The sequence below is a fragment of the Falco rusticolus genome, chromosome 15 (assembly GCF_015220075.1).
Source record: "Falco rusticolus isolate bFalRus1 chromosome 15, bFalRus1.pri, whole genome shotgun sequence".
In the NCBI taxonomy this organism is placed as follows: domain Eukaryota; kingdom Metazoa; phylum Chordata; class Aves; order Falconiformes; family Falconidae; genus Falco; species Falco rusticolus.
Window position 1 is genome coordinate 14,603,192 of NC_051201.1, and position 26,518 is coordinate 14,629,709.

General features: G+C 42.8%; 2 protein-coding genes across 3 annotated transcripts in view; both read right to left on the reverse strand.

The window, feature by feature from the left end:
* The window catches only part of MYLK3 (myosin light chain kinase 3), a 37,771-nt gene extending 37,670 nt beyond the window's left edge, over positions 1-101 (reverse strand). The window contains exon 1 of the mRNA XM_037408690.1: positions 1-101. Coding sequence (XP_037264587.1) covers positions 1-9 — 9 coding nt within the window. The 5' untranslated portion in view covers positions 10-101.
* On the reverse strand, positions 6-24,390 carry C15H16orf87 (chromosome 15 C16orf87 homolog). 2 transcript variants are annotated; one of them, XM_037408695.1, is made up of 4 exons: positions 24,201-24,390; positions 20,005-20,101; positions 17,285-17,467; positions 6-124 (listed from the first exon to the last, which is right to left on the reverse strand). In XM_037408695.1, the coding sequence occupies exons 1-4, from the start codon at positions 24,264-24,266 to the stop codon at positions 9-11; spliced, it is 462 nt and encodes a 153-aa protein (XP_037264592.1). In that variant the 5' UTR covers positions 24,267-24,390; the 3' UTR covers positions 6-8. The 2 variants fall into 2 exon arrangements, with proteins under 2 accessions (XP_037264592.1, XP_037264591.1); XM_037408694.1 differs by lacking the exon at positions 6-124 and adding an exon at positions 10,938-11,486.
* Positions 24,391-26,518: the final 2,128 nt, after the last annotated feature.

The window sequence follows — 26,518 nt, forward strand, 5'->3', positions numbered from 1 at the left end:
CTTTATCATTACGATCTAAGACATGTCAGGTCCAGAAGTGTGGGTATAGATCTGGCTACCCCTCTCACAGCAAAAGCGAGTGCTTTGTTTCCACTTGGGTTTGTACAGCAAGATAGCCAATATGCTGTTAAAAAAAAAAAAAAAAAAAAAGATAAAACTAACGTGAGTACAGGCAAAACCAGCGAATTATGGTGAATGAGGAACTCCCACAGGGCAAAGGCAGGAAGGTGATGGCCACGCTCGCTGTGCTGCGAGTATTTTTTACCGCCTGGCAGGGGATGTTTTTCAGGCCATTCAACCAACAAGTGAGGCGGCCAGGGGTGGCCCGGGGTACGGGATGATCCAACCGCAGCTCACAGAGGCAAGATAGTTCACCAAGAGGTTGGTAGTCCAGCATCCTGGTGCAGAGACACAGACAACCCGAGGCTGCCCGAGATGCTGGCCTTAGACCTCCAGAAACGTGAAACCAGTCTCAACTGCCAGACTTCTGCATAATTTCTCTTATCTCTGTGTCTTGGCTTTTCCACCTGTAAAACTGAGTTCAACTCTTCCTAGCTTACAGCGTATTTTCAGAGCTTTAGAACCTATTATTACTATTCCCCCTTTTAAAAGGCAAAACCAACCCATAAATCAGAGGTTAGAACTGGCCCCAAAACTGCCAGGCGCATCACCTAGATCCATACAGCAGTACAGGAAATCTGGCATCATCTGAGCAGTCAGCAGCAGCGATGCGGCTGAGCCATTCTGCCCGGACAGGGCAAGGCTGTTGCAGGTTTTGTGGCAGCACCTTGAGCCGTGGTCCCAGCATTTGCTCAAGGGACCTTATCCAGCCATCCCAGTGGGAGAGGAGACCATCCACATGGGCATGGAGCTCTTGAACGCGGCCTTAAGCTTTTTTGTTAACATGTTAACTGATTGTATGAATTAAAGACCCTTATTCCAGACCCTAAGAAAACAATAAATTGCAACTATTAAACAAAATACGGCTATTCAAAAAGTGTAGTGCTTAACAGATGAGTCAGGAGACCCCTAGACCCAGAGGAGGAAATAATAATAATAAACATAAAAAAAAGTATTTCAATGCATTTGTGACTAATTCCAATAGCACAAATAATCATGTTGTTACTCTAGATTTAATAAAGAGATGTTATTACTTAATGTGGCAGCAGAGGCATGTACAGCATGTAAGCGCCATGCCACAGGGGAAAGACGCATGACAAAGAGAATTCCTTAGGAAATTTGGCAAGCACTCCGGAACAAGCAATGCTCAGCCTGCAACCTTCCATTAACAGATCTAAATACAGAACTGTAGTGTAAAACACCACCTTCCTGCAGTATTTTCATTAATTAATACTAAGAATATAATCATTATGATGATGAGCTTCGCTGACTTAGCTTTTTCTCCATTTTAGCTTCTGGGAATAAAAAAAAAAATATATAAAAAATTGGAGCTTTTCTCTCCATTTTCATTTTAGATCCTACGATGCTGATTCTGAACTGTTTTCAGGAGAGTATTAAAAGCAACAAACCAGCAGCAACTGTGTAACGTCCAATCCACAACAAGCAAATCGCCCATTTTTCACTAAGTTAAACGTATTGCTGTGGGTAAAAAACAGGCAACGGACACAGGACTACACCTTCCTTAGCATTAGGGAAAAGTCTAGTGGGTTTTACACACAAAGGAAAACAGAGCTCTGTGCCTTGCCCCAGAATGCTAAGAGCTAGAGACAAGGAAAGCGCTCACTTTGCATATAGCTATTTCAGTACGCGCTTTACGAGACATCTTTTACTTACAGAATAAATGCAACGCTTTCCCAAAAATCATGCAAGTAACACCCAACAAATGAAATCAAGATCAAGGTTAGTACTTTAGCTGTTACAGCAACTCTTCGAATCTGCTATATCTAAGGCTCCCAGACTCCTCTCCCAAACCAAGGGAGGTGTTTGACCACTAAATCAGCGCACTTGGAGCGGAGACCAAGAAAAGGGAAAAGGTTATGTTACAAGGCTGCTAATGACTCCTGCCTTCCTCACCAGCTGCTGAGCGGTACGTCAATTCCTGTGTTAACTACAGAGTTAAATGAAGGGGCTCAGCATTTTTGGGGTGATCTCCCTCATCTCACAGCACCACCCTCCATGAATTAGGAGAGGTACGGTGCACATACACATCCCATTTTCGGTGAATTTAGTCTAAACAACATTTCTTCGTTAAAACTGTTAACATGGCAGTTTATACGAAGTGTCTTCCTTCCTGAAAATAAGACGCTTTAGTCCCTTGGCACATTTCTTTCACCCACACTTGAAATATTTTAGAGCCTTTTTGTCACTAATTATCTGGGCAGGGAGCTACTAACACTGATGTCACCCAGTTCAAGTCACCGACTATGCCCAAAACATCTAATTGAAGGTTCACAGTTCTCTTCCAAAAGGGATTTTCAAACTCTGCCAGTAACTCACCCTTTCATTACACTTCCATCCATGCACCAAACCAGAACCAAATGCCAGCACGCAGGAGTGTTCCCAGGGAAACACACGCAGAATCAGCAGGCAAAGTATTGATACCAGAAACGTTTAAGTCCCCTTCTGTATCTGATCAGGACAAGCCTTCAGGAGCCTGTGAAGACTGACTGATGAGGCATTTTCTAAGAGCAGTCAATTCCCAGTTGATCCCTGTGCCCGTGTCAGCACATTTCTAGAGCTGCCCCACTCACAATGGATTAGTACTAAAGGCCAGGTCTGAAAGCCTCCCCAACTCATTAATATTCATTTTATATGCACAAGGACTCACCCCCAAGGCTAGGAGCCTCATAAATTATATTCCATTTTTAAACCTGCAGTATTCACTGTCATTGTTTCAGAAGGGAAACACTAGCAGAGACAGCTTTAGGCAGGCTGGTTTTGTTTAAAAGAATAGTATCTAAAGCCCTGCTTTAACTTCATTAGCCCACAAAGATTTGCACTACAACGAATCTTGCCTGCAAAGCACAAACACAACAGTCAGCGGATTTTCATTCTTTCATTATTCTGCTTCTGTTCCAGCTGCCAAAGTGGGTGTGTGTAACGTCTGCAGCTGAACAAACGCACAAAAGTCAACTTACCTAGTGAATACTTTGAAAACAGCCACAATCACCATAAAAACAAATTAAGAAACAAAGTGATTATCTACTTTGTCTCCTGGCAAGCACAGGTAGATGATTCTGCATTCAAAGCATACCCCATTACATAGCAAACCTGGCTTTAATAGTCATTAAAAAGCTCCAAAGGAGGACAGACTCTAGCTTCTCTGCAAGGACGGGGGCCAATTTTTGGGTAAGTCTTTTACTTCTGTAGAGCACGGAGCCTTGTTACACAGGTCAGCCCTACAGGCAGCAACAAACACGCCTGGGATCCTGCGGCAGACAGCGCCTGCACCCTCCTAGTCTCCACTAGCGAAGGAACAAACAGCTGAAGGAAAAAGTAAGGTGATTTTTTCTAGTTTTACCTTCTTCTCCTTAGCAAAGCATTTATTGCGATACAGATCTACTATTCAACTGCCTGTTAGATTTTAGCGTGGAGAGATACCCTTTTGCAAAAAAAAAAAAACCAAAAAAAACCAAAAAAACCCCCACGAAACCAAAAGAATTTTACATCATTCCTCTGCTTGCCCTCAAAAAACCCCATAGAGAGAGGAGCAGATCAAGAGTGTTTCCCAGAAGACGGGATGCGTAGGCTGTCAGTTGCATTGGATAATAGATTTTAATCAAGCTCCTAACTCTGCACGCACACCATTCTGTACTTTATTTAATAAAGAATTAACTCAGCCTCTTGCCCACTCTGAGGCAGCCACAAAGCACAGTTGGTACTTACAGCCTCTCCTTACAATGGTCTACTTACTAGAGAAGACAACATTTGAGTAAAGCCCCATAAAGCACACATGCAGCACCAAAATTACAAGTCCAACAAACATACACATGGAAATCAGATTTATAGGAGCCTTTACATTCGAGTTTGAAATTCAGAGGCATTTTAACTTTGGTAGTCTGTATTGTTAATTCCTGGCCTCCCTCCTTTTAAATCAGTGTCCACTAACTAGGTTCATTCTTGTCCTCAAACACCTTCTTTACAAGATGTTTCCCTCATTTTCAAGCAGCTCTGAAAAACAAGGGTAAATACTCTCAATTCCACTCCCATTGGTGGTGGGGGATCTTGTTCATCTTCCACATTGTATTTCAATCTGTTCCCTACAAGAAAAGCCCCAGTGAAGTCACAACTAAGGATACAGATGGGGAAACCCAAACAACAAGAGAGAAAAAAAAAAGGGGGGGGGGGGGGAGGGGGAAGAGTATAGGTTCTGGAGAATTCATTTCTCAAGCTACCCACTTTTTTTAGGTAAAAAGCAACTGCTCCAGTCCCGAGAACAGCTTGAGTAGTAGCCACCTTACTCCTCCTACAAACACAACATCTCTCTAGTCACATCTCCTTTGTTCTCCAACTTGCCCTGCCCTCCAGAAATCTGAACACGTGCATTGCTTTCTCCAACATATCCTACAAGTCTGTCTCTCTCCCAGAAGCCTTAACACCTTCATCTTTAATTCTCACCATTATACCCTTCCCCGTTCTCTAGCTAAGTCTAGCTTTTCTTTTTTCTATCCTCACCATTCCCAGCTTAGTCACTCCGTCCCTGCCTCCTCATCGTGTCTGGAGTGAGCCGCAGTTACCTTCCTCCCTTTGTCCTATAAGGAAACTCCACTGCAGCTAATAATGAGAACTGCATGCCTGAAATCCCAGAAATTGAGATTAATGTCATCATCATACAATAACAGTCTGCCAGCGGCCTTTTAGGTAGATTGTGCTTGTGTGCTTTATTACTGCAGTCATGAAGAGTGCAAGCTGTCAAAAACCCCTTAAGATATCACAGTTTGATCAGCAAAGAAGCAGTAGCAAATTGACAAGCATCAAAGACAATCTGAAATAATTAATCTAATATAATCTCAACCCACCTGTTAGTCTCACAAAATATCTATATATCATTTTTGAGACTGTCTCAGGTTCCCCATATTCAGATAAATAATCTTTTTTTCCCCCGTAATGCCTTTGTAACACAGGCATTCAAAAAAGGATACATCCCCTGCTCTTTTCCATTTGCTCTATTTTTATTTCTGATCTTTCTATAGTTGGTAGGAATAGGGTTCTGTTCATTTTGTTTTCAAGTCCTTGTAATACATCAATGACTAATAAAGATTTTAAAAGACAAAACATTTTATGCAATGTATTTTCATATGTACTATAGCCATCAGTCTCAAAATCAAAAGGGCTGAACAGAAAAAATTGTTAAACGTTTCCCCCTCCAAACAACTCTGTACTCCTTTAACCTTTTTTTACCCCCCCAGAACTACATTTAGATGCATACACATGAGCTGTACATAAACGTGAGCTTTGCTGTTGCTAAGTAACTGTGTGCCAGCAGATAGCACTGAGCACGCTGTAAGCATCATACAAGTTGCCAAGTTTGTGATTTGGTCAGCGCCAAGAAATGTAAGCAAAGTATTTTGGATGAGGCTCTCGATCCCTTTAAAAAGGGGATAAGCAACAGCGAACGAAAAACACATGGAGAAGTGACTAGATTCATGAGCTTGCTGTTGTTGAGGATGAGGACATGGGGCCCAGACCACCTACGCAGCAGACTCTGACCACGCAGCTCATCACTACACGTCCTCAGACGTGCACAGACACACACAGACACACACACACATTCTGCTCCGCAGCTTCTCCAAATAAAGCAACTCTGATCTCAGTTTGAAAATTTTTCTTTATTAGCAAGATACTTTCAATAAAATATTCAAAAGCTGTTTATTCCCAGACAAAACAAGAACCACTGAGACTTGGTAAACTGCCAGACTATTAATGTTTATACTCCTAGTATATGGAACACTCACTGCTCTTAACAGCATTTTATGGTCTTCAACACTGTCCAGGATCAAAAACAGTATTTATTTCTTAGCCCTTACAACAAAATTAAAGATTAAGTTATGATTGAGAGAAATAATGCACAGTAGGAGACCAAAGGCAGTAAGTTAACTTTTGTAAAATGGAGTTCATGTTCTATATACAAAGCTAAGAAGCACCAAGAAAAGCAGCTTATGGAGGCTGGGGGGAAGATGAGGGAGTGGTACCTGACTTTTTCCTGGGGCATATGCTGCATGACGACACCAAATGATTCATGAAAACCATGTTTTGAGCTTGAAATTAAAGAACTTCGGTGAAAGCAGGTTTAGGTTTTCTTCTGGAGGAAAAAAAAAGAAATATACAGATTTATCCATTTCAAGTGCCTTCTGCCTAATCACTTTCTTGCTTCTTACTTAGATTGCACATCCCAATCAACAGCTTGCAGCTATGAGCAACCCTTTTAAAGAGCAGGAAGAGAAAACCCAAACACTCTAGTATATTGATTTTCAGATACTCTGTTCATTATGAATTCACAGTATCTACTGAAGTCACGCAGTGTATTTCTGCAGTGTCTCATCAACCACAAGGCAGCAAAATTGATCATCCTCATTTCAAAAGAAATACTGCCTAATCAGATATAATTTGGGGGCAGCCAAGTTGTTCAAGTTCTGTAACTACTAGTGAGTTTTGAAAATAACAGCCTAAAAAAAGGGGGGGGGGGGGGGGGAATTCTATTACTTATTAGAGCTGTCCTAACACCACTGCTACTTAAGTGGCACATCTTAAGCACCTCAAGAAAGGATAGACAAACAACTGGGGAAAGCAACATCTTGAAATGCTACAGTTAGATTTGCTAGAGGTTACTTGCCAGGATCTACAGTGAAATAAAGTAGGAAGCCTGTGGCAAAACACTGATGACATTGTTACTACTTTGAAGGATAGACTGCTTTTAGACTCACCTGGAATGTGTTGATTAAACTTGTTAACATTTGCTCTTCCGTATTTTCATAATATGCAAGAAGTGAGGCACAGTAAGAGAACTGTAGAGCTCAAGAGTTGGTACTGAGAGCCCAACACCTGCTACAGGTAGTTGTGGTTCCACAGACCAAGCACCCACTAACAGTTGAAGGACATCTTCAAGGTCAGAGTTTTGTAAAAAGGAATCTGTGTCCTGCTCCACAAGACCATTCCATGGTACAAACATAAGCACTGGAAATACAGACTATCATAAGATTTGCTTGAAACCACTCTTATTCCAAACACACTTGCACAGATGCACCCAAAGATACAAAACAGGACACCAGCAATACCTGCACGTGTTCACACACGCAGAGGAATAGTATTCTGGAGAACAGAAACTCAAGAAGGCTTAAACAGTGGTTTAAAACAGCTTTCTGGTGACACTGTTCAATCACAGGGTATCAATACCTGAAAGATTATCAGTATCCTGAAGAACAAGGGTCAAGCACCACGTCCTGTTAGGCGGTAAGATACTAAGCATCCTTGATAGGTACAGTCCAAGACACAAGGAATAGACACAGTGCTGCTAGTAGCCTACATGAATTGCTGTTTCACTCTAAAAAACCCTAGGGGAAAAAAAATACTGAAAAACACTAAGCAAAACCAACCCAAAGACCTTGTTTACGACCTGGTATTTGAAGCAAATATCTCAATTCTAGTCTCCATCTCTGTGAATCCTTCTGCCTAGCCACAGGGGGGTGATGATCTGTGAAATACTCCCCAATACCTTACCCCATTTTCAACTTTATTTTTGTAATCAACCATAATGGTATTGGAAAATGACAGGAAAATTTGAGATGTTTGTAAAATCTGACACCAAAGAAAACGTACGTATATGGGACTTCCAGGGGAAGTGAAGACAAGTTTCCTTAAACCACTTTTTATTAAATTGCCTACTGAAAGTTCAGAGTTCTTTGATTCTTGGCAAATTACTAGTCTACCGATTTTCACAGCTCAAAAGCTAACATCCCGCACAATGGATGAAGCCATCTACTTGCAGTGCAGATAGCACATAACACCCACTAGCAGGATTATAAGCTTCCATGCTAGATATCAATGAGTGATGTTCTAAAGAAAAATAATCTTTCAGTGCCCTTTCCCCGAAAACTGAGTGCCAGGCTTTTCCTAGCATGAGTAGTAAGAATGCCTGAACAGACAGGAACTGTCTTTAGAATAAGGCTGCCATCTAGTAGCACCACAGAGCAAACGCAGAGAAATCTCAAACCAGAATTTGAACTGTGACCCTGCCTGATGGTCTGACACGCTATTTACACAGACCTATAAACAGTAGAAGCATAGTTCAGGGAGAAAAAAAAAGTGAAAGGAAGTGGCAGAAAGCAGAATTTGCTAGACGATAGTTCTATCTATCTAACTGATAGCTCTCCATATGATCCTGAACGATTCAGTTCACAACAAAGTTCATCTACTCGGGTAAGTCAGCATGTAGAGGCAACGTAGAGTGGAGTGGTATTTTTGTGGTGGTGACATACTTGACCTTCAAGTTAATTAAAAAAACTGCAGCCTAATTAACTTTTTCTGAAAGACAATTCTTCTGTGTGAGGTCTCATGCTACAAAATGCAGCGAAACAAACGAACTTAGACTGAACCACAAAGACATTCAAAGGCAGAGCCTAAAATCTTGTACTGGAACTAGAGTCACCAAAAAAATAATCTTGCACAAGCAACTTCCTAAAGTGTTATCATACTTACTCTTGCTTCGGGGAAACTACGCGGTTTCCAAGTCAGTCAGAGCTGCCGTACATAGAATTTTACTCAACATTTAGCTGTCACTGGCTTTATTTTAGTTTCATACACCAAAAGCAAATGCATTTCACAACTATAACCTACAACCATCTGCCAGCATTACACCCATTGATCACTTCTAACACACAAAGAAGGAGCTCTGAGATGCCATCGTGTTGATGCCTATTTCATACAACACAGACACCTTCCAGTTCAGCCACTGAATAAGTTGCAAGAAATCTGCACCTCAGGATACCACAGCTACAGAGCGGCCATGGCTTTTGGAAAACGCTCCTGTCTATATAGGAAAGCATGGTTTGTTCCTGGTGGGTGGGAAGAGAAAGTCAGGACTCTTGCCACGCAAGATTCACCAGCAAAGAACCACTCTTCTCCCTGGAATATTTTCAAGGCCACCTGCTTCCATCACAGTTTTCCTCGAAAAAACTGGAGGCCAGCAGGGTATGAAAAATAGCATGATGCCAACTGGGAAAGAGCTGACAGCAGAGACCTGGGGAAGACAAAGAGAAGAAGTACAGAAACAGTGGCTGAGTTCTGTTTCAAGAAGAGTCTCCACCAGTGGAAGAAAACAGTCTTGTGCTTTTGAGAGGTCTGAACGTATTTTTCAGTACTTATCAGAGAAGGCAGCAATCTAAATGTAAAAATCTTAAGTTAAATTTTGTTATATTTAAAACACTAACTTCAGTCCTCTGAAGATAACTTTCTTTCTGGTCCTGTACATGGAATTAAAGAGATATTTGTAGGAACGTGGGTTAGAGCACCGAACAGACTGCATTAGTAGTTCCCTTTGTACCTCAACACGTAGACCTCATTCTAACAACAGAAGCAACACAAGCCTGACCATATCCTTAAGTTCTCAAAATCAGAACTTCCCTTTTGTCATTCTAACTTCAGTAACTTACCAGGCAAGCATATCCTCTATCCTTAAGTTACTCATCTGTCCTTACTACTGGTATCTGTTACAGGCTACAGCTGTGGAAAGCAGAAGTCTACACGATGTAGGGAAGTAGGTCTTGAGTTCAAATTTCCTCATTTACTGAAATAAAAGACAAATGTGTATTAGTGGTTTAAGTGTATTTCCACATCCATTCCTCAGTGTTGAAAAGGACCCAAATTACTCCTTAGGAGTTAGGAATTAAAAATAACTCCCCGTTTCCTTGCTCCTGCTTACGAAGTTTGCATCTGATCAGTCCCTTGCAGTTTAAGTCAAAACTCCCATAGCGCCTTCCTTTAACCGGTAACTCAAAATAAACAGTCAGTATTTGACAGTCTAGCTCTGTTAATAAAAATCTCTCCTTCCACCCGGAGATCAGTTCTGTACCAGAACCTCTTAAGGTAAATCTCGCTATTAAAGTAATGTGGTACTGAAAAGTATGAGTAACACTGAAGAAAACCCAAGACATTTAGTTGCCTTCCCTTTCTTAGGAAAGAGTGAATGAAAGCTGAGGAAAAGCTTGTATGTCAGATTTCACGAACGCAGTGACCTCCTACACCTCCTCCCTCAGGGTTCTACAGGGCTTGAGCTTTTCTTTTTATCTCAGTAAGGCAAAACCCTCATAAATTTACTAAAGTGAGAGTTTTGCCTCAAATTGCATTGCACCACTTCAACAAAGACTATGCCGTCAGATGTCTTCCCCAAACCTGTTTCTACCAAAACAGCTCATTTTTGCACACTCAGGTAGACTTTTGCTTTGGTATTTACAATCAGCAGTCCACAGACAACACTGCTAAGAATTACACTTTTAAAACACAGAAAAAAACCTACTGAGAGTAAAAGGAACTAGCACATCCTCATCTTTTGGAAATACCAGGAATGAAATGCTAGCTGCAGATCCACATCTCCGATGCCTGCTTCTCTCCCTCTGCAGTAAATAATGGGGCAGGAGTATGGGAGCAGTACTTACCGGCTGGACAAAGCAGAAAACCCAGCAAATAGTTGTTACAACCTTCAGGAGTCTGACCCCAAAAAGTGTACGTGATTTTTAAAAAACAACTCTCTGTAACAGGGAATCATTTTCCAGAGAGAAGTCATAAACAATACGAAGCTGTCAAGCAGAATAATCCCCCAAAATGAAAACACTTTAATTTTCTTTCTCTCAGAATTATATCATACCTATTAAAAAAAAAAGCAAATTTCAAGTCATACCTAGGATGAATACCACATTTTAAAGATAATTAAAACCAACACACCCTAAGTATCACAAATGTACTTAATTCCCAGTTCAATAAAATATTGGAATATCAATTTATTAAAAAGTTATGTGAACTGTACATATGTAAACTGCAATATAGCTGAAAAATCTGAAATATATAATTTTAAAGGAAAATCATTTATTTCTGAAAATATTTAAAATATTGCATTTCTGGCAGCAAATTTAAAGAAGTGCTCTGGAATGGGTGCAGTCTCTCTGTGCATTTGTCTAGCATTTGTCTTCAAGGCGTAAAACATTATCTGCTTTCTGATTTCTCACAGCACAATCTTGTGAACACTTTCTTTCTGACTTGTAGAGACAGAATTCGATTTCCAAGAACAGCAGCAGAATTTTAACAGGAAATACTATGGTCCTTGTCGGTGCAGACAACACACTTTCCGAGAGTCCATGGCACCTTGGAAATATGCTAGCCATTCTGCAAATAAACGCATCAGATTGTGCTTACAAGTTACAGAATAAGTCTTTGATTGAGAATTTTTCTGTTTATTTCCGCCAAGGCCACTGAAAATACGAAGGCCTTTTCATCTGAAAGGTTAGCATACATGTCAACTTCTTTTTCTTGTTTCTCTGTAGAAGAAAAGAGAGTCACTATTAGAAGCTTTTTCCATCATCGGAAGTTAACGCAAGTTACATAGTAGTTAATAAGTTACGTGGAACGGAGTACTGGCATTGAAAAGGAGTTAGACAATCGGCTCCTATGCAGCGAGAGATTGAGAGAGAGGAGGAAGGAACTGGAGACACACAAAGGTACTAGAAGAGCCACAGGATTAGTCATCCAAAAGCATGACTGAATTTCTGTTGCTTAATGATGAAGAAAGAATGAGTCATTAACAGTATGTTGACTCCCGACACAAACAAGCATTCAAGTGTCCCTCCAGTTTGGGGGGGGGGGGGGGTGCTTTTTGCTTGTATATAGACACCCCCCATCCTAGAAAACAAAGTTATTTTACAATATCCTCATTAAATACGACATCTGTTCCCCTATTTTACATCTAGGTAACAGGCACCCTAGAGTTCAATTACGGCGTCCAAGACCAAAGAGCAGATACACAGCAGAAGTCAGGTTCCAAATTTGTCACCGTGAACATTTCTGGACTTAGTATACTGCAGACTTTCAATCTTATCCCAGATAGAGAAAAATGCTAACACCTCGGTGAGCAGCTGCAAGCCTCTGAATTCCCTCTGCTGACGTTGGCTTGTTTCAACACCACAGACACACAACAGGAAGCCATCAAGCACTTTCCGTACTGCAGTCCTCGAGTACGCTAAGCTACACTACAGCATGTGACAAAACTCAGAATAGTGTGATTTCACAAATACCACTTACTCCAGATCATGACTATTTATATCCCAGGTTAGCTAGCTACAGGTAACTGAAATAACCCATTAAGGAAAAAAAAAAAAAAAAAAAAAACATCTTTGTCAGCAGAAGACCAGGCTTGTAGACACAAAGAAGAGGAATACATATAGAGCTTTTAAGGATGGCGTCTAGCCGTGCAACTCCATCTCTAACCCAAATTCCGCAGTGGCCTGGACTAACTTACAATCACAACAGTGACCTGACAGACTCCCCTGTGTCCTTAACACACAGACGCACACACGCGCGCTCCCTTTCTGCCCCACAGCACGCTCAGCAGACGGCTCCACCAAGACACCTAAATCAGCAATGGGTAAGTGAAAGACAAAGCAGCACTGGGAAACAATGGAAAGCACCACGTGGCAAAAAAGCTGCCAGCATCTATCTCCACCTGCTCACACTGTTATTCATTCAATGGGTCCATATTCATAACAACAGTTTTAAATTTGGGTTCACATGCATGTTACAGCTACAGACACCATCCCAACCGACTGCCTTTCCTGTGAAGTCAAGCGCTTGCCCTAAACAACTAAGTGGGAGAAACTGAAAAATAATACCGATAAACACACACAGTGATAAAATCCCTACTTAAAAGTTTTCTAGACAACGTAAATTACACACAAGCTCACCTTTCCCCACAAATAAAACTGCTTAGCGAGGAGCCTGGACACATAAAGATGCATCATTTTTAATCTGAAAACAAGAAACTTGCTTAGAAAAGTAAGATAAATCGAAGTATGTTTGATATTTCGAACAAAGTGATTTCTGCTGGTTGCCTGGTTATGCCAGACAGTGGTTTTTAGTATCCTGAATTTGAGGTGGAAGCTAAGAAACTGAGTTTTGCTGGAAGTCCCACCCTGCAGTTGAAGACAAATGAGTTTCTATACGTACACTCCGTCTGGGTTGCTCCACTTCCTCCCTCCCACCATTTACAAATTAACAATGCTGGGAGTTGTTCTGGGCACAGAAACTACACACTGGTTATTCCACATGAACCTTTTCTATTTTCATATCTAAACCTCTCCCCTTTTTTCATACTTCCCAATCCAAACAAATCCAGCCGCCACCTGAATATGTCAGCACCCAGCGGGATTAAAAATATCCCCCCTCTCAGTTACCGTTAACAGATTGTAGACTTCTTAGCAAAAAAAGTTTCTCAAGTATTGCTTCCTCCTGTCCTCCCAAAATACTGGCTTGTTCTGAGAGACTTCAGCTTTAAAGAACTGAAACCTTGATACCAAACAGTACTGGGGATTAAGACAAGTTTGCAAGCTTTATGCTTACTTAAGACAATTCCTGTTCTCATCAGTAACTAGCAAAGAGCTTGCATCTGCATGACATTTTATTATATGCTACTCATAGGATACCGTGGTTTCTACAGACATGATTAAAACTTTCCACTTCAGTCTTACCTCAAATTAGTTTTGACTCATTTCTCCATTATTAGCAAAAGACTGTTTTACAGAATCACAATGCCATTTTTATCAGATGTTAAAAATACTAAGTCTTTTGCTGTGCAACGAAGAGGCTCTTTAGGTGAAAATATTCAGTCTTTCTGGAACATGCCTCACATTCCCAGATCTCCTGCAACCACTAGACCCCGCAGCCCTTAAGATTGCGATTACGCGTAAATCACATACAGACCCTTCCTCCTTATAAGTTTTCTATGGATTCAGAATCCCCAAGTTCTGAGATCTGCTGTCCAAGACACTAAGATACTTCAAATATACACTTGCTTGCCCAATGTGCACCAGTAATACAGTTGGTAATTAATGGAAAAGGAAAATTTAGGTCAAGAAATTTAGTTCAGCTTAATTGTTATCAGGATACTAAGATGCATTTATCTTTATTACAAAGATTCATCCCTTGTTAAATATCAAGTATACTTTAGTAAGATTCCAGGCCACTCCTATTGAGTCTCACTTGATGGAACCTCTTTCCGAATACCCAACACCACTTCCTCCAGCATACGAGGGGATTTTTGTTTGTTTTAATATAATCAAGGTTGTTACCTACATAACAAGGCAGCCTGGGAACCAGTCTAGCTGTGTATCAGCCCCACACAGCAAAACAAAAAACACCACCACCACAAAACCAGAATCAAATTATTACAAAATGTTTATATTTTCAAAATACGTTGGAGCATTTCTGACAGAGACATGAAGTGACAATTTTGACACAACAAGCCCGCAGGGAGAAGTTCCTGTTTTCCAGGGTCATCACATGCCTCGGGAATATGCGATATGAGCATTCTCTGGGTCCCAGCATCCTGCCATATCCCCACAATCTACGTCAGCTTCCTCCTTCCTCCCCCTCCATTCCTTCTTACTAAATCTGCAGGAAAAATAGCTTATTTTAAAAAGCCCTTTTGCTTCTCCTATTCTTCTTAATTGCTGTTGAATCTTGCAGCTCTTTGCTCTAATGTGAACCAGTCACGAAGGATACAAAAGAACTAGTCAAAGGCACAGACATAGCTGGGAACAAGCACGCCACGTTTGAAAAGAGCATAACAAGCAAGGAAGCAAAGCTACAGATGTCATGGGTGTCTTTAGGATAGCTGGGTGGTCTTCAAATGGATGGATTATCTGCTCTTGCATGCTATTGTAATTCGTGTGTTCTCTGTCCTCCTCTTTTTCCATCTACAAATGTATTAGGCATTACAGAAGCCTGAGAGGCACAAAATGTTTAACAGCTTTGCAAGCAGTGTCCTGTTTTCAAGTCTTTCAGGGGGAAAGAAAAAAAGCAAAATCTCCAGTGGCAAGTAACATGTACCCAAAATATCCTACAAATATACAACAGGCAAGGAAATAAGATACTTAGTCTAACACTAAGCTCATGTCTTGCACTCCAGAGCTAACTTTCAACACTATGCAGACTGATACAAGGACTAGCAACGAGTCACACAAAAATCACCTTAATTGTAGTAGAAGAATCAAAGTCGCTTAGTATCCTTTTATGCAAACAATATTATCAAGCAGCAGGTATGATAAAGGAAAAATATTTCTAAAATCCCCACTAATTGCTCTACATGTAATAGGCCAATCTTATAAGCCACTTGAAAAGGAAACAGTCAATGTTAACTTGTTTTCTATTAATCATTTACAAAGCGATAGGTTTTCTGCTGAATTTATTACTAAACACAAAGGTATGCTGTACTGGTGACGAGCAAAGATAATTACAAATGGGTGTGAACCTAAACTCTGTACCAGCTCTGCAGAAGAGGTCAAGGAAAAAATAGTAGCAATAGTCACAACACCAAGTAAAGGGGATGGTAGGACAGGACAAAGATGAAGGCCATATTCTCAAGTGAGATTCAACTTAAAAAACCCCAACAAAAAAGCCACACCACCAACCACCAAGAAAACACCACACTATACACACACTCTCACACAAAGTTCTCACAGCATCTGTTATTTCTAGTTTTCTACCTCAGAGCAGTGGCATATTGTCACACTTCAGAGCATGCAGCAAGAGATTGAAAATATTCAGTCTAGTTTTGGATAAGAAAACATGTTCTCTAAATATCCCTCATGCTTTCAAATTCTTGCTATTTGGAGGCTATAACACATGGATTAAAAGAATGGATCTTTTATTTTGATGGCTTAGATTGCTTTCCTCTTTTTCAGAGGCCAGGAAAGATTTACTTTTATAAGGCAACTCACCCAACTTGCAGGAATTTTCAAACCAAAGCTGTATGTGAAATAGACTGCAGTAAAACACCTAGAAGGGATCCCGTAGGTGCTAGACAAAGGCTAGCTTGGATCAAAAACAAATAGGGAAGCTCTATATTCTGTGAAGCTACCTACACCAATAAGCCACATGCAACAGTGGAAAGATTACATGTAAGTGTATTCCTATCACAATAAAGCAATTCCCATCCAGAAAACATATATAAATCAAATTCCATCTCCTCTTTCCCCAACTAAAGCACTAGAACAAAAAATCCCAATTTATATATGTATTTTTTTAATAGGAAAGAAACTTTAAGGAAGAATATATTTACATTAAACAGCAGAGACAACAAAATTGGTTTTGATAGGTTAGAAGTTAAAGGAACTCACCTTGCAGCATAGATTAATGCCCATTTTTTTTGTTAACAAATAAGATGGCAGGGGAAAAAAACAAAACAAAAAAACACAAACCAATTTCATTTCTGAGTTATGCCACAAGGTATGCTTGAAGGTTTCAGTACTTTTAATAACACGATCTTCTGAATATTTATATGAAGTCTTGTTCTTCCCCTTCTATCTGCCTTCCAGCCTTTTGAAGTCTATGCTAAGTTTTGGATACATTATTCAGGCCTAAAATTACTGTCTCAAAAACCACAGATAGGAACTGCAGTGCCAATAGGCTCTTAAAAAAAAAAAATGAAGTCCTGAAAGTGACCATCACATATTGAAGGGCTCCAAAATTGCTCTAGTGCCTATAACAGTCTCTTTATTGTATAAAGATTAAAACCAGCAGGTCACCAAGTAACCTTAATAAGCAAGGAGGCATTTTCTCCTCTAGACTATTATCCTGTAGAAACACGGGACAAAAATTCAGGTCAGAGTAGTGACTCAAGATGCCCTTTTTACTTTGGCCCTCCAAAAAGTTTCAGGGAACTTTTCAAGCGACCTAGTCATTCTAATCACTTTCTGACAACATAGTTACGTTGTTTGTCCTTGCGATATAAAGAAGTACTTCACTCAAAAAAAAATTAACAGAAACAAACCAAAAAACCCGCTAAGCAGTGCGGTCCCCACGGCTTTCAACCTACATGTTGAAACTTGATAAGGTGGCTAAAAGTACAGACTTAGTTCTTTGCAGTCAGTTCTGATCAGACACTGGAACATAAAACCAGAGGTCTCCGCAGATGTGAAACAGTCCCTTCCCCTTATGAAGATACTGGGCGTTGGCTGAACTAGTCTAGTTACTTAAATGGTTTGAATGGTATAAAGGTTGATCGATTAAGAAAGTCTTCACACGAAAAGAAAACCCAATGAACATATTTCTCCAGTTCTCATACCTCTTTCTTCCTCGTGCTTTTTGGCTGAGGCACTCTTAGGTCTTCCTCTTCCTCGTCTGCTATGATCTGAATGGCTGTTAGACCTGGATCTTTTTCGGTTTTCTAAGTCTTTATTTACTGCAGAATTTATCTTCTCCCGCTTAACTCTCTCTGTCCGTCTCCTTTTGGCCTCGCTCTTGTTTTCTGTGCAAATGAATAGAAATGGTGGGTGTGATCTAGGGTTTTTTCATCTTTGTTCTTAATTTACTCTCAGTGCTTACCCCACATGATCACCTCTTTTTCTTTAAATCTCTTAGCAAAAGTGGCTAAGTGGCTACACTTTTACAGGACAATTATATCTGCACAATATCCATGCACAAATTAAGGCGCCGGATGCAGAATGACACTTCACTTCTTGATTACAAGGATCAAGCCTTTAATTACTTCAAAAACATTTTGCAACATGAGACATTTGCTAGTATACAAAGAAGCTCAGTTTCCCATAATAAGACAAAAAAACCCCGTACAGATCACAGACATCAAGACAGACCATTGCATTTGTTTCTACTAATCAAAAAAAAAGAAGTTTCTCATATAAGCAAAGAGCAAAGTTCTTCATCTTCTGTTGACACTTAACAATGAAATCGCTCCTGCTGCTCTCAGAAACCAAAATGCTGAGTCAATGTCAGTAACTACCTATCAGTAAACACCACATTACGTAGCATACACGTCCCACCAAATCTAGCCTATGACAAGGCCTCATAATTCTTCATGCTGAGCAGGAGTATTGTTTTCCTACACACCGGAGCCAGAAAAAGAAGTATTTACGTGAGTTTCACCTGTAAATTAAGTATGGATTAATGAGCTTGGGTACTGAAAACAGTACAGTCACCGCAGCACGCTATTCAACACGGACTAGGTGCACATTTGCAAGGCTGCAGCACCGTGCAACAGTAGCTATATTGTTGAAAATACCGGACCAACGTTTTCTAAAAGAAGTTGCAGTTACCTTATAAGCATAATATAAAAATGCAATCTCCCCCTATAGCTTCCTGGTGAACTGGCTGCCTTTTGCTGCCGTTGTCCCACAAACTGTTGTATAAACGCAGGGTACAAGCGGGACAGCAGAGTAACTTGTCACTTGTTAATACTTGCAACTTGTTAATACAAAAGCTGTATTTCACAGTATCACAAAAAGGTTGGGGTAGCAAGGCACCTCTGGAGACCAACCTGTCCAACCCCCCTGCTCAAGCAGGGCCACGTGGAGCCAGTTGCCCAGGACCATGTCCAGATGGCTTTTCAGTATCTCCAAGGACAGAGACTCCACCGCTTCTCTGGGCAACACGTGCCAGTGCTCAGTCACTGCCGCAGTAAAAGCTGTTTCCTGACGTCCAGGGAGAACAGCCTGTGTCTCAGTTTGTGCCCACCGCCTCTCGTCCTGTCACTGGGCACCACTGAGAAGAGCCTGGCTCCACCTATTTCACACCCTTCCTTCAGGCATTTACACACAATGATGAGATTCCCCTGAGCCTTCTCTTCTCCAGGCTGAAGAGTCCCAGCTCTCAAACTTTCCTCAGAGGAAAGATGCTCCAAGTTCCTTTACCAACTCCGCAGCTCTTCACTGGACTCTCTCCAGTATTTCCATGTCTCTCTTGAACTGGGAAGCCCACAACTGGACACAGCACTCCAGGTGTGGCCTCACCAGTGCCAAGTAGAGGGGAAGGATCCCCTCCGTCGACCTGCTGGCCATTCTTTGCCTAGTGCAGAATACTGATAGCCACCTTTGCCACAGGGGCACGTTGCTGGCTCATGTTCATTCAGCCTGCTGTCCCCCAGGACCCCAGGCCCTTTCCTGCAAAGCAGCTTTCCAGCAGGGAGACCCCCTCGTGGCATGCATGCGGTTCTTCCTCTCCTTCCTATGTACAAAGCCAAACTCTGCTCCACCAGGTTATGGCCTTCAGCTTCATTTGTAATTACTTTATCAATAATTGAGGAGGGGGAAAGAAAATTGACCAACATTTCCAAACTACCCCAGATAAAACAGCAATATAAATACCAAATACTTAGCTTCCATTTCATAGGCCTGGCAGATAATTTTAAAAAGGAGACATTACAGATCAGATGTTAAAAAAGTACCTTCCCTGACAGGTGCTTGTTCTGACTAATTCCTGCTAGGACTAGAAGAAGTGATAAAAATGAACACAAGAATGTTAATCGTGCCAGAATGCACATTCAACTGACTTGCTACTGTGCCCATCAACAACAAAGGACATAAAATACTGTAATTTTTGTGTCTAACTTGTAATTTAACAACACATGCAGAAAGAAGCAAGAACCACCTGGATTTAGATTAAACATACGACCATTTTTTACTTTCAGAAAACCCAGCTTCAATCACCATGTCCTCTGAAATGTGACCCCTTTGGCACCTCTAGACATGCTTCAAAATAGACAGCTTTCTGTGAGGAGTTATTATGCAGTGACCAATGGGCACAGCTAGAATATACACAGAATAAATGCCAACATCACAAGTACAAATGAAGTAAATCTGAAAACAGCAGCCTCCTCCCTCCTCAAAATTCAAGAAAAATTAACATATTCAAAGTCTACCATGCACAAATTCAAGGGAATGTGAACTGACAACAGTCAATTTACACAGATAAGTAAAACATTGTATCTTTTGCCCCCAAGAAATGAGGAAAGAAGTGTTGTCCCCTTCTTCCCACCTCTATAAGCATTACCTGTGATAGGTGGTGATCTCTCAGCACGTTTAGCATGCAAGAGTTTTCGACTAATAAATATGTAGCCACAGGGGCATGATTTACATGCTACAGGAACCTGTGAAAACAAAAGACATGTTTCAGATCATTTCAAGTTATGACAAAATTCCTGTCCCATGAAGAAAAAAACAAAACTAACTTGCATTTTGTCCTCAGAGATACCTCTTCAAATTCAGTCTGAACTGCAAACTATGGACAGTGCTGTTATACAATTGTATTTAAAGGTAGAAAAAACAGGTTCTGCTGTGAATCACCCACCAAGCCTTTTCTTTATGCAGTTGTTCGAAAGCAAGCTTGAAATGTACAGCTGTTGTGATCGCTTTGTACTAAAAACCCTTTTCCCCCAGGCTGTGAGGAAGGGGGTGGGGGAAAACGGAGAGCACCAAAGCAAGGGGGAATTAGAACCGAAAACACAGTTTCTCTTCAGAGCTCTCATACATCCCCAGTCAAATCTCTCTGACATTCCCAGATTTGCTTGTTTCCTTTACTTAAAAGCAAAAAAAAAAAAAAAAAAAAAGAAGAGTATGAGTTAAAACTATCAGTACATTCTGAACACATTCACGTTCAGAGGCATTTGAAAGCAACTCAGAGAGCAGGAGCAGCTTTAAATAGGAGGCACAATAGAGCTCAAAGCAAAACAGATGCATTTGTACCAGGCTCTACAACAGCCTCGTAGACAAGGCCGGGTGGTTATACAGAAGGACCTAGTTAATTCAAAATGCAAATAACCTACCACAGCTAGTCAAAAGCTAACTGCAGGCTGAAGAGTTTGAGACACACTCGTGTTTCTCCTGCTCAGCTGAGCAGTCAGGGGCTGTATGTTCCTCCAGCATATGACAATTTAAAACAGGATGAGAAAAATCTGGTAGTGTCACGCTTATATGGAAAACGACAAAAAAAAAAAATCTTAAGTCTGAGCAATTAAAAAAAAAGTGACGTTGATAAATTATAAACCTCATTACCTTCACTTAAAGCCAGGATCTTTCAAGATCTTTTAAAGTCGTAAGGAATATACCATATTGCTTTGATTAGGTTTAGGACTGAAAACACAAAAATCAAAGCAAGTTTAAACAGAGATCTGCAAGAGATTAACATAACACACATTAAAGTCAAGTCATGCTGAAGCACGACAGCAGAGCAAAAAAAAGCAGGAGGTAATTTCTCAATTGTAATTCTTTAGGACAGGTCTCTACAAGTTTGCCAGTGTCCACTGAAACAAACAGGAGTACAGAACCACAACTGCCTGCTCGATTTTACTGGAATCGGTTCCAGCGTTCTACTGGCTAGGAAAAAAACTGACAAATTAGTTCATGAATTTGTAAAGGGAAACCTAACTGCGACTCGGAAGAAAAATTCTTTTGTTTTCTGTAGCACATCTCAATTCCTGTACTTCACCCTATGAATAGCTTACAGGTAGACTGTTGATACAAGTTTTATGTTAATTTGAGACTCTTAAATTCCCTCTATGGAAACACTGACAGAATAAAACCAATTTGAATCAAGGTTTTTTGAACCTTAAAGCTCAGAATTTAGTAGACTTGTGTGCACGCTTATTCTTGGTTCTTGTTCACATGTCAGTATAACAGTACCAAAAAACACCACCTAGCAAACAAGTTTGTCTGTATTAAGGTGATACCGAAGTTCCACTTAAACCCATTTTTTGAACACCTGGGTCTCTGCAGTCATTACGTTTCCAGGCTCAACGCCCCCCAAAATCTGGGGAAAACCACCCACGGGGATTGGAGCAGACCCAGTATTTTTCAATTAACTTCACCGTGTTTAACAGAATAGCGGTCTCGTGTTACAGGTTCCGCATGTAGGTTTGCCTGCCATTTGGCAGGGTGGGGGATTAGGTGGGAAGGGGCTTATTCACTGAAACGTATCAGTTACCCTTTGAAAACCTACACTGGCAACATCCTGTAACGTCATTAAGGCAACACAGTCTTACAAACGTTATTGCACTCTGTTTAAAGTTTTCCTAACCAAAAAGAAATTGAGTTTCTCATACAAGAAAGTTTACCTGAAGCTAAGTTAAGAAATGAAAATTATTTCTTCTGATTGACTGCAAGTACTTCAGGCTCCCTAGTTTAATGGGGCTGTGCTTTGGTTGTGAAAGTGTCATCAAAACCCTTTTTATTAATTTATTTTTTAAAAGTCTAAATGTCAACTGCATATTATCTAAATTACAAGAGAAAAAGTTGAAAAGCTTAAGTGTTACTCAATATTATGCTCCAATATTTGTGGCTGTCGAAATATTTCCATGCATGCCACTTCTGGCGAAGAAATCAGAAACAAAGTCCTTGTTTGTGGAAGAATTTTAAGAAATGCTGGTACAGGACACAACCACTTAAAGCGTCACACAAGAGCTTCCCTGCACTCTGCAAAGGGCTGACTTGTAGGGTTTTAGTTTCTTGTCCTCTCAAATATTTGGCACTGGAAAACGAGGTCCTGTGAGCAATGCTTGTGCCGGGGCAGGACACGTACGCACATTAATTCCATTTTAGCCACAGAAGAGTTGCTAACAGAAAATCTACATCAACATATGCATATCACGTGTTTTAGTTTTAAAGTGTAGAATAAAGTGAAAGTTTCAGTTTAAAGCGCCTATAATGTTTGCTTGCTTGCTCTTCCTACTGTTGGCAGTTTGACATTCACTTGGTTAAAAAAAAAAAAAAAAAAAAACTAAAACCACACAACCAAAAAGAAAACCCACCGCCACTCTCATACTCAACTTCTCACTCAAATTTTTTCCTTCACCAACTGAACAACCAGAACTTGGCACGTAGGTTTTTCTCAGAAAGAGCTTAACACGTGGGCATTTGCAGCGGCTCATCTATTGCTTTAAACATGTAAGGAAGCCCCCACACAGCGTAAAATCTTAAACTGCGCCAGGATGAGTAGAAACACTACAGAAATGATGAAAGTCTGAACAAATACGATGGCTTTTTTTTTTTTTTGGCCCCCTCAATCTTTTTAAGGAAATAAGAAATACCATGCGATTTCTTTTTTTAAGTATCTTTAAAAGAGTGCACACCAGCCAAGTTCAACAGCAGGAAGGCGCTTCCCAGGCCGAGGGGCTGCAGCCGCCCCCCTGCCCGCGCCCCCCCGGCGGTGCCATTGTTCCGCTGGGACACACGGGCCTGGCTCTATCAGCAGCAGCGTCACCAGCCAGGAAAAACCGTCAATGAAGAGAAGCCGGTGATCCAGTAACGGTGCAAACCAGCCGTCGATAACGTTGAACTGCAAGTAACTCCCACCCGGTTACACATAACAAACGGCGGCGACCGCCAGCAGCCCACCCGTCACCGCAGCTCCGCTGTCCGTGCGGGAGCACCGCAGTCCCCCGCGCAGCCTTCCGCACGCCAGGCGCCCCAGGGGCAAACCGCATCGTATCAATCACTAAACTCGTTCTCATCTTTTTAATCAATTACCGAACAGCACTAGCACATACTCCCGCCCGTCGCACCGAGATCCTTCGGCATAGCGGAACTATTGCGCTACCCCGCAAGGGGAACGCGGCGTTTAAGCCACGTTCCGAGCAGAGCCCGCAAAGGCAGCAGTCATTTACCGCAGGTAAACACCGCTCCGCCGCGGCATGCCGCCCCCGCCCCCGCCCCGCTCGGTCGGCAGCCCCCGGCCGCGCCGTTACGTGCGGATAATCCGCAGCGGCGGCGGAGCGCGAGCAGGAAGCGGGGCCGGGCACCAGCGCGGGGCACGGCAGCGGGAGCTGCCAGGCGGCTGCGAGCGGCCTCCGAGCTCCGCCCGGCCCGGCGGAGGGGCACCGCGGGACGGCGCGCACCTCGCCCGCCGCGCAACGGGCAGCCCCGGCGGCGCTGCCGGAGGGGGACGGCGAACGCCGGAGCTGCGCTGAAAGAGCTGGTGCCGCAGCCCGCGGTCCCAGAGCCCACCGGCGGGGCCCGAAGCCCTCCTCGCCCGGCTCGGCCCACGGCTCCCGCCCCCGCGCCAGGGCCCCAGCCGCGAGAGCACCTGCCCCCGCCGGGGCGGCCGGCGAGCACTCCCGCCGCAGGGCACCCGCCGCCGGTGAGGGCCGCCCAGCCCCGGGCCGGGCAGAAGCAGCGGGGCCAGCTCCTCCCGGTCACGGGGGCGCCGCTCGAACCCCGCGACCGCCAATCGCCCGTCCCCGGCGGGCGCCTCACCTGCTGGTCGCACTCCGGGCAGGACTTGGTGGCCATCTTCACTTTCTTGGCCCTGCTCGAGGACATGCTCGCTGCTGCTGCTGCTGCCGCCGCTGCCGGGGCTCCGGCCGCGCCGCCCCGCCCTTCCCCGCCCCGGGGAGGGCGGGAGGAGAGGGCCGGGCCGAGACGAGGCGCGGCGCCGGTCGGGGGCGCGCAGCCGTCAGCAGCCCGCGCAGCCGTCAGCAGCCCGCGCCGCCTCCGCGCGGCCCCGCCGACAAAGGAGCCGCGCCCCCGCGCCGCCGCCGCCGGAGAAGCCCCGCCCCGGCAAGGGCAGAGCGGGGGCGGGGCGCGTGCGCGCGGAGCCGGCTGCCCCGCCCGATTGGCTGCGCGCGGCGGGGCGGGGCGCTTGGCGGCCCCGCCCCGGAGCTGAGGGGGCGGTGCCTTACCGGTCCCTGTCGCGCCTACCGGCCCAACCGCCCCTACGTGTGTGTCCTAGGCCGGTGGCCTCCCGGTTGTCCCGTTTCCACGGCCTTAGGCTTTAGTCGAGGCGGCAGCCAGCGACGGGGCTGCTCCGTTACTGCCGTCCCGCTGCCCGTGCCCCGTAGGCGGCGCCGGCTGGGTGGCGTCCCGCGGGAACGTCCCGGCGCCGGGAGGCGTTACCGGTGCCTTTCTGGTCTCATCCCGACTCTGAGAAGGGAAGGACCACGGGGGAGGGGGAGGGGTGCGGCCTGCCCTTCCCTCGCCCCCGGGACCCCGGTGGCACAGCCGGCACGGAGCTCCCTCGCGGCCTAAAAGCGGTTACGCTTCCGAATTTGAAGGTTTTACATCAGTATGTTAATCTTCCTGTCACACCCACCTAAAAAAATGTTAATAACATAATGTAAACTAACTGCACTTCTATGTTTCCTGTGAAAAACGTTTTAAAAGAAATACAGCAGCTAGAAATACTCATTTCAACCCCAAAATTCTTTCAAGATACAGCTCCTAGCCTAAAACTTTGCATCAGCATGTAAAAGCTTTGTATTCCTACAAAACATTTATAGTCCAAATCATTTACCTCTGGAGTTTAAAAAAACAAACCAACCAAACAGGAAAGTGATAATACTGCTGTTAACAGGAGTTTGGCTGATTTTTTTTTTTTCTGTATGACAAAACGTCTACAGGAGAAAACTGCAGCAAAGCTGCAACAGAAAATTCTTTTTGAAAATCACTGTTTAAAAAAGCCTGAAGTACAGCTGCCAACAAATATTAAAGAACTGTACTGGACCTGTGACATGCTGTCACATGAGTGGCAATGAGCACATCTCTGAGGCTGGCTCCGGGCCTGATACAACAGAAATTTTATTTTATGTTTGTAGTTTAGTCTTGAACTCAGTTTGCTGCACCTACACATTGGGAAAAAAACATTGGAGGAGTGGCAGTTTTAGTAAGACTTTTGTCTATACTTACGTTCCAGCAAAATTAACCTAAAAGCAGTTGGGAAGAAACTTCTTTAAAGTTACTTCTACAAAACAGCTGTTTAAATGTTCATACTGTCTGCTAGCTCTGTTCCTGACTGTGATGCATTTGGTCAGTTCTTGGTGGGACTGGAATCTAGAGAGATTCATCTGTCAGGACAGCCCCAATAATTCTTCCCTGCCAGGCAAATTAAAAAGGCACGTCTTCCTTCAGGCAGAAAAAGACTTGCGCTTGTCATAGTTCCTCGCAGAGTAAAATTCTCCCTTGCAGCTGAAGGTCCAGTGGTCTTACCTTCTTGTGGGGCTTGTTGACCATCCCTACAGATCAGGTGGTATCCTAGTTGGCAAGTAATCTTGTCTGGAGTCTCACTAGTGCTTGATTTATTCAGCCTAATTGTTGAGGCCAATTTATTACAAGTTATGTCAAACCTGAAAATGGACTTCCAGATCCATAAAAGACCACACATGCTCTCGATAAGCAGTATGTTTTTGTTACAGATTTCTGAGTGACATGATTGCTGCCCATACCTTAAATGTAGACTGTAAAAACTGAAACATCTTTTGAAATGCCACACAGGGTAACAAATACATACTTCTATTCTGCGGAAAATCTGCCTGTTTAGGAGGTAACATAAGGAAGTCATGTGATTTAATAAATTTAACAGTAAAGAGGTACATCCTCACCTTAATCATTTGAAATGTGGTTCCCTTTAGTAATCTTTACAGTTAATCTCATACGACAGCGTCCACAGGTGACAATCTTAGGATAAAATTTTCCTTTTCTGAATTTTAAAACCAAATCTCTTTTACTTCATATTAACCATGACCTCCTCAGAGTAGATTTCTCGCACGTACTGTTTGAAGTGGGAGGTTGCAGCTCTG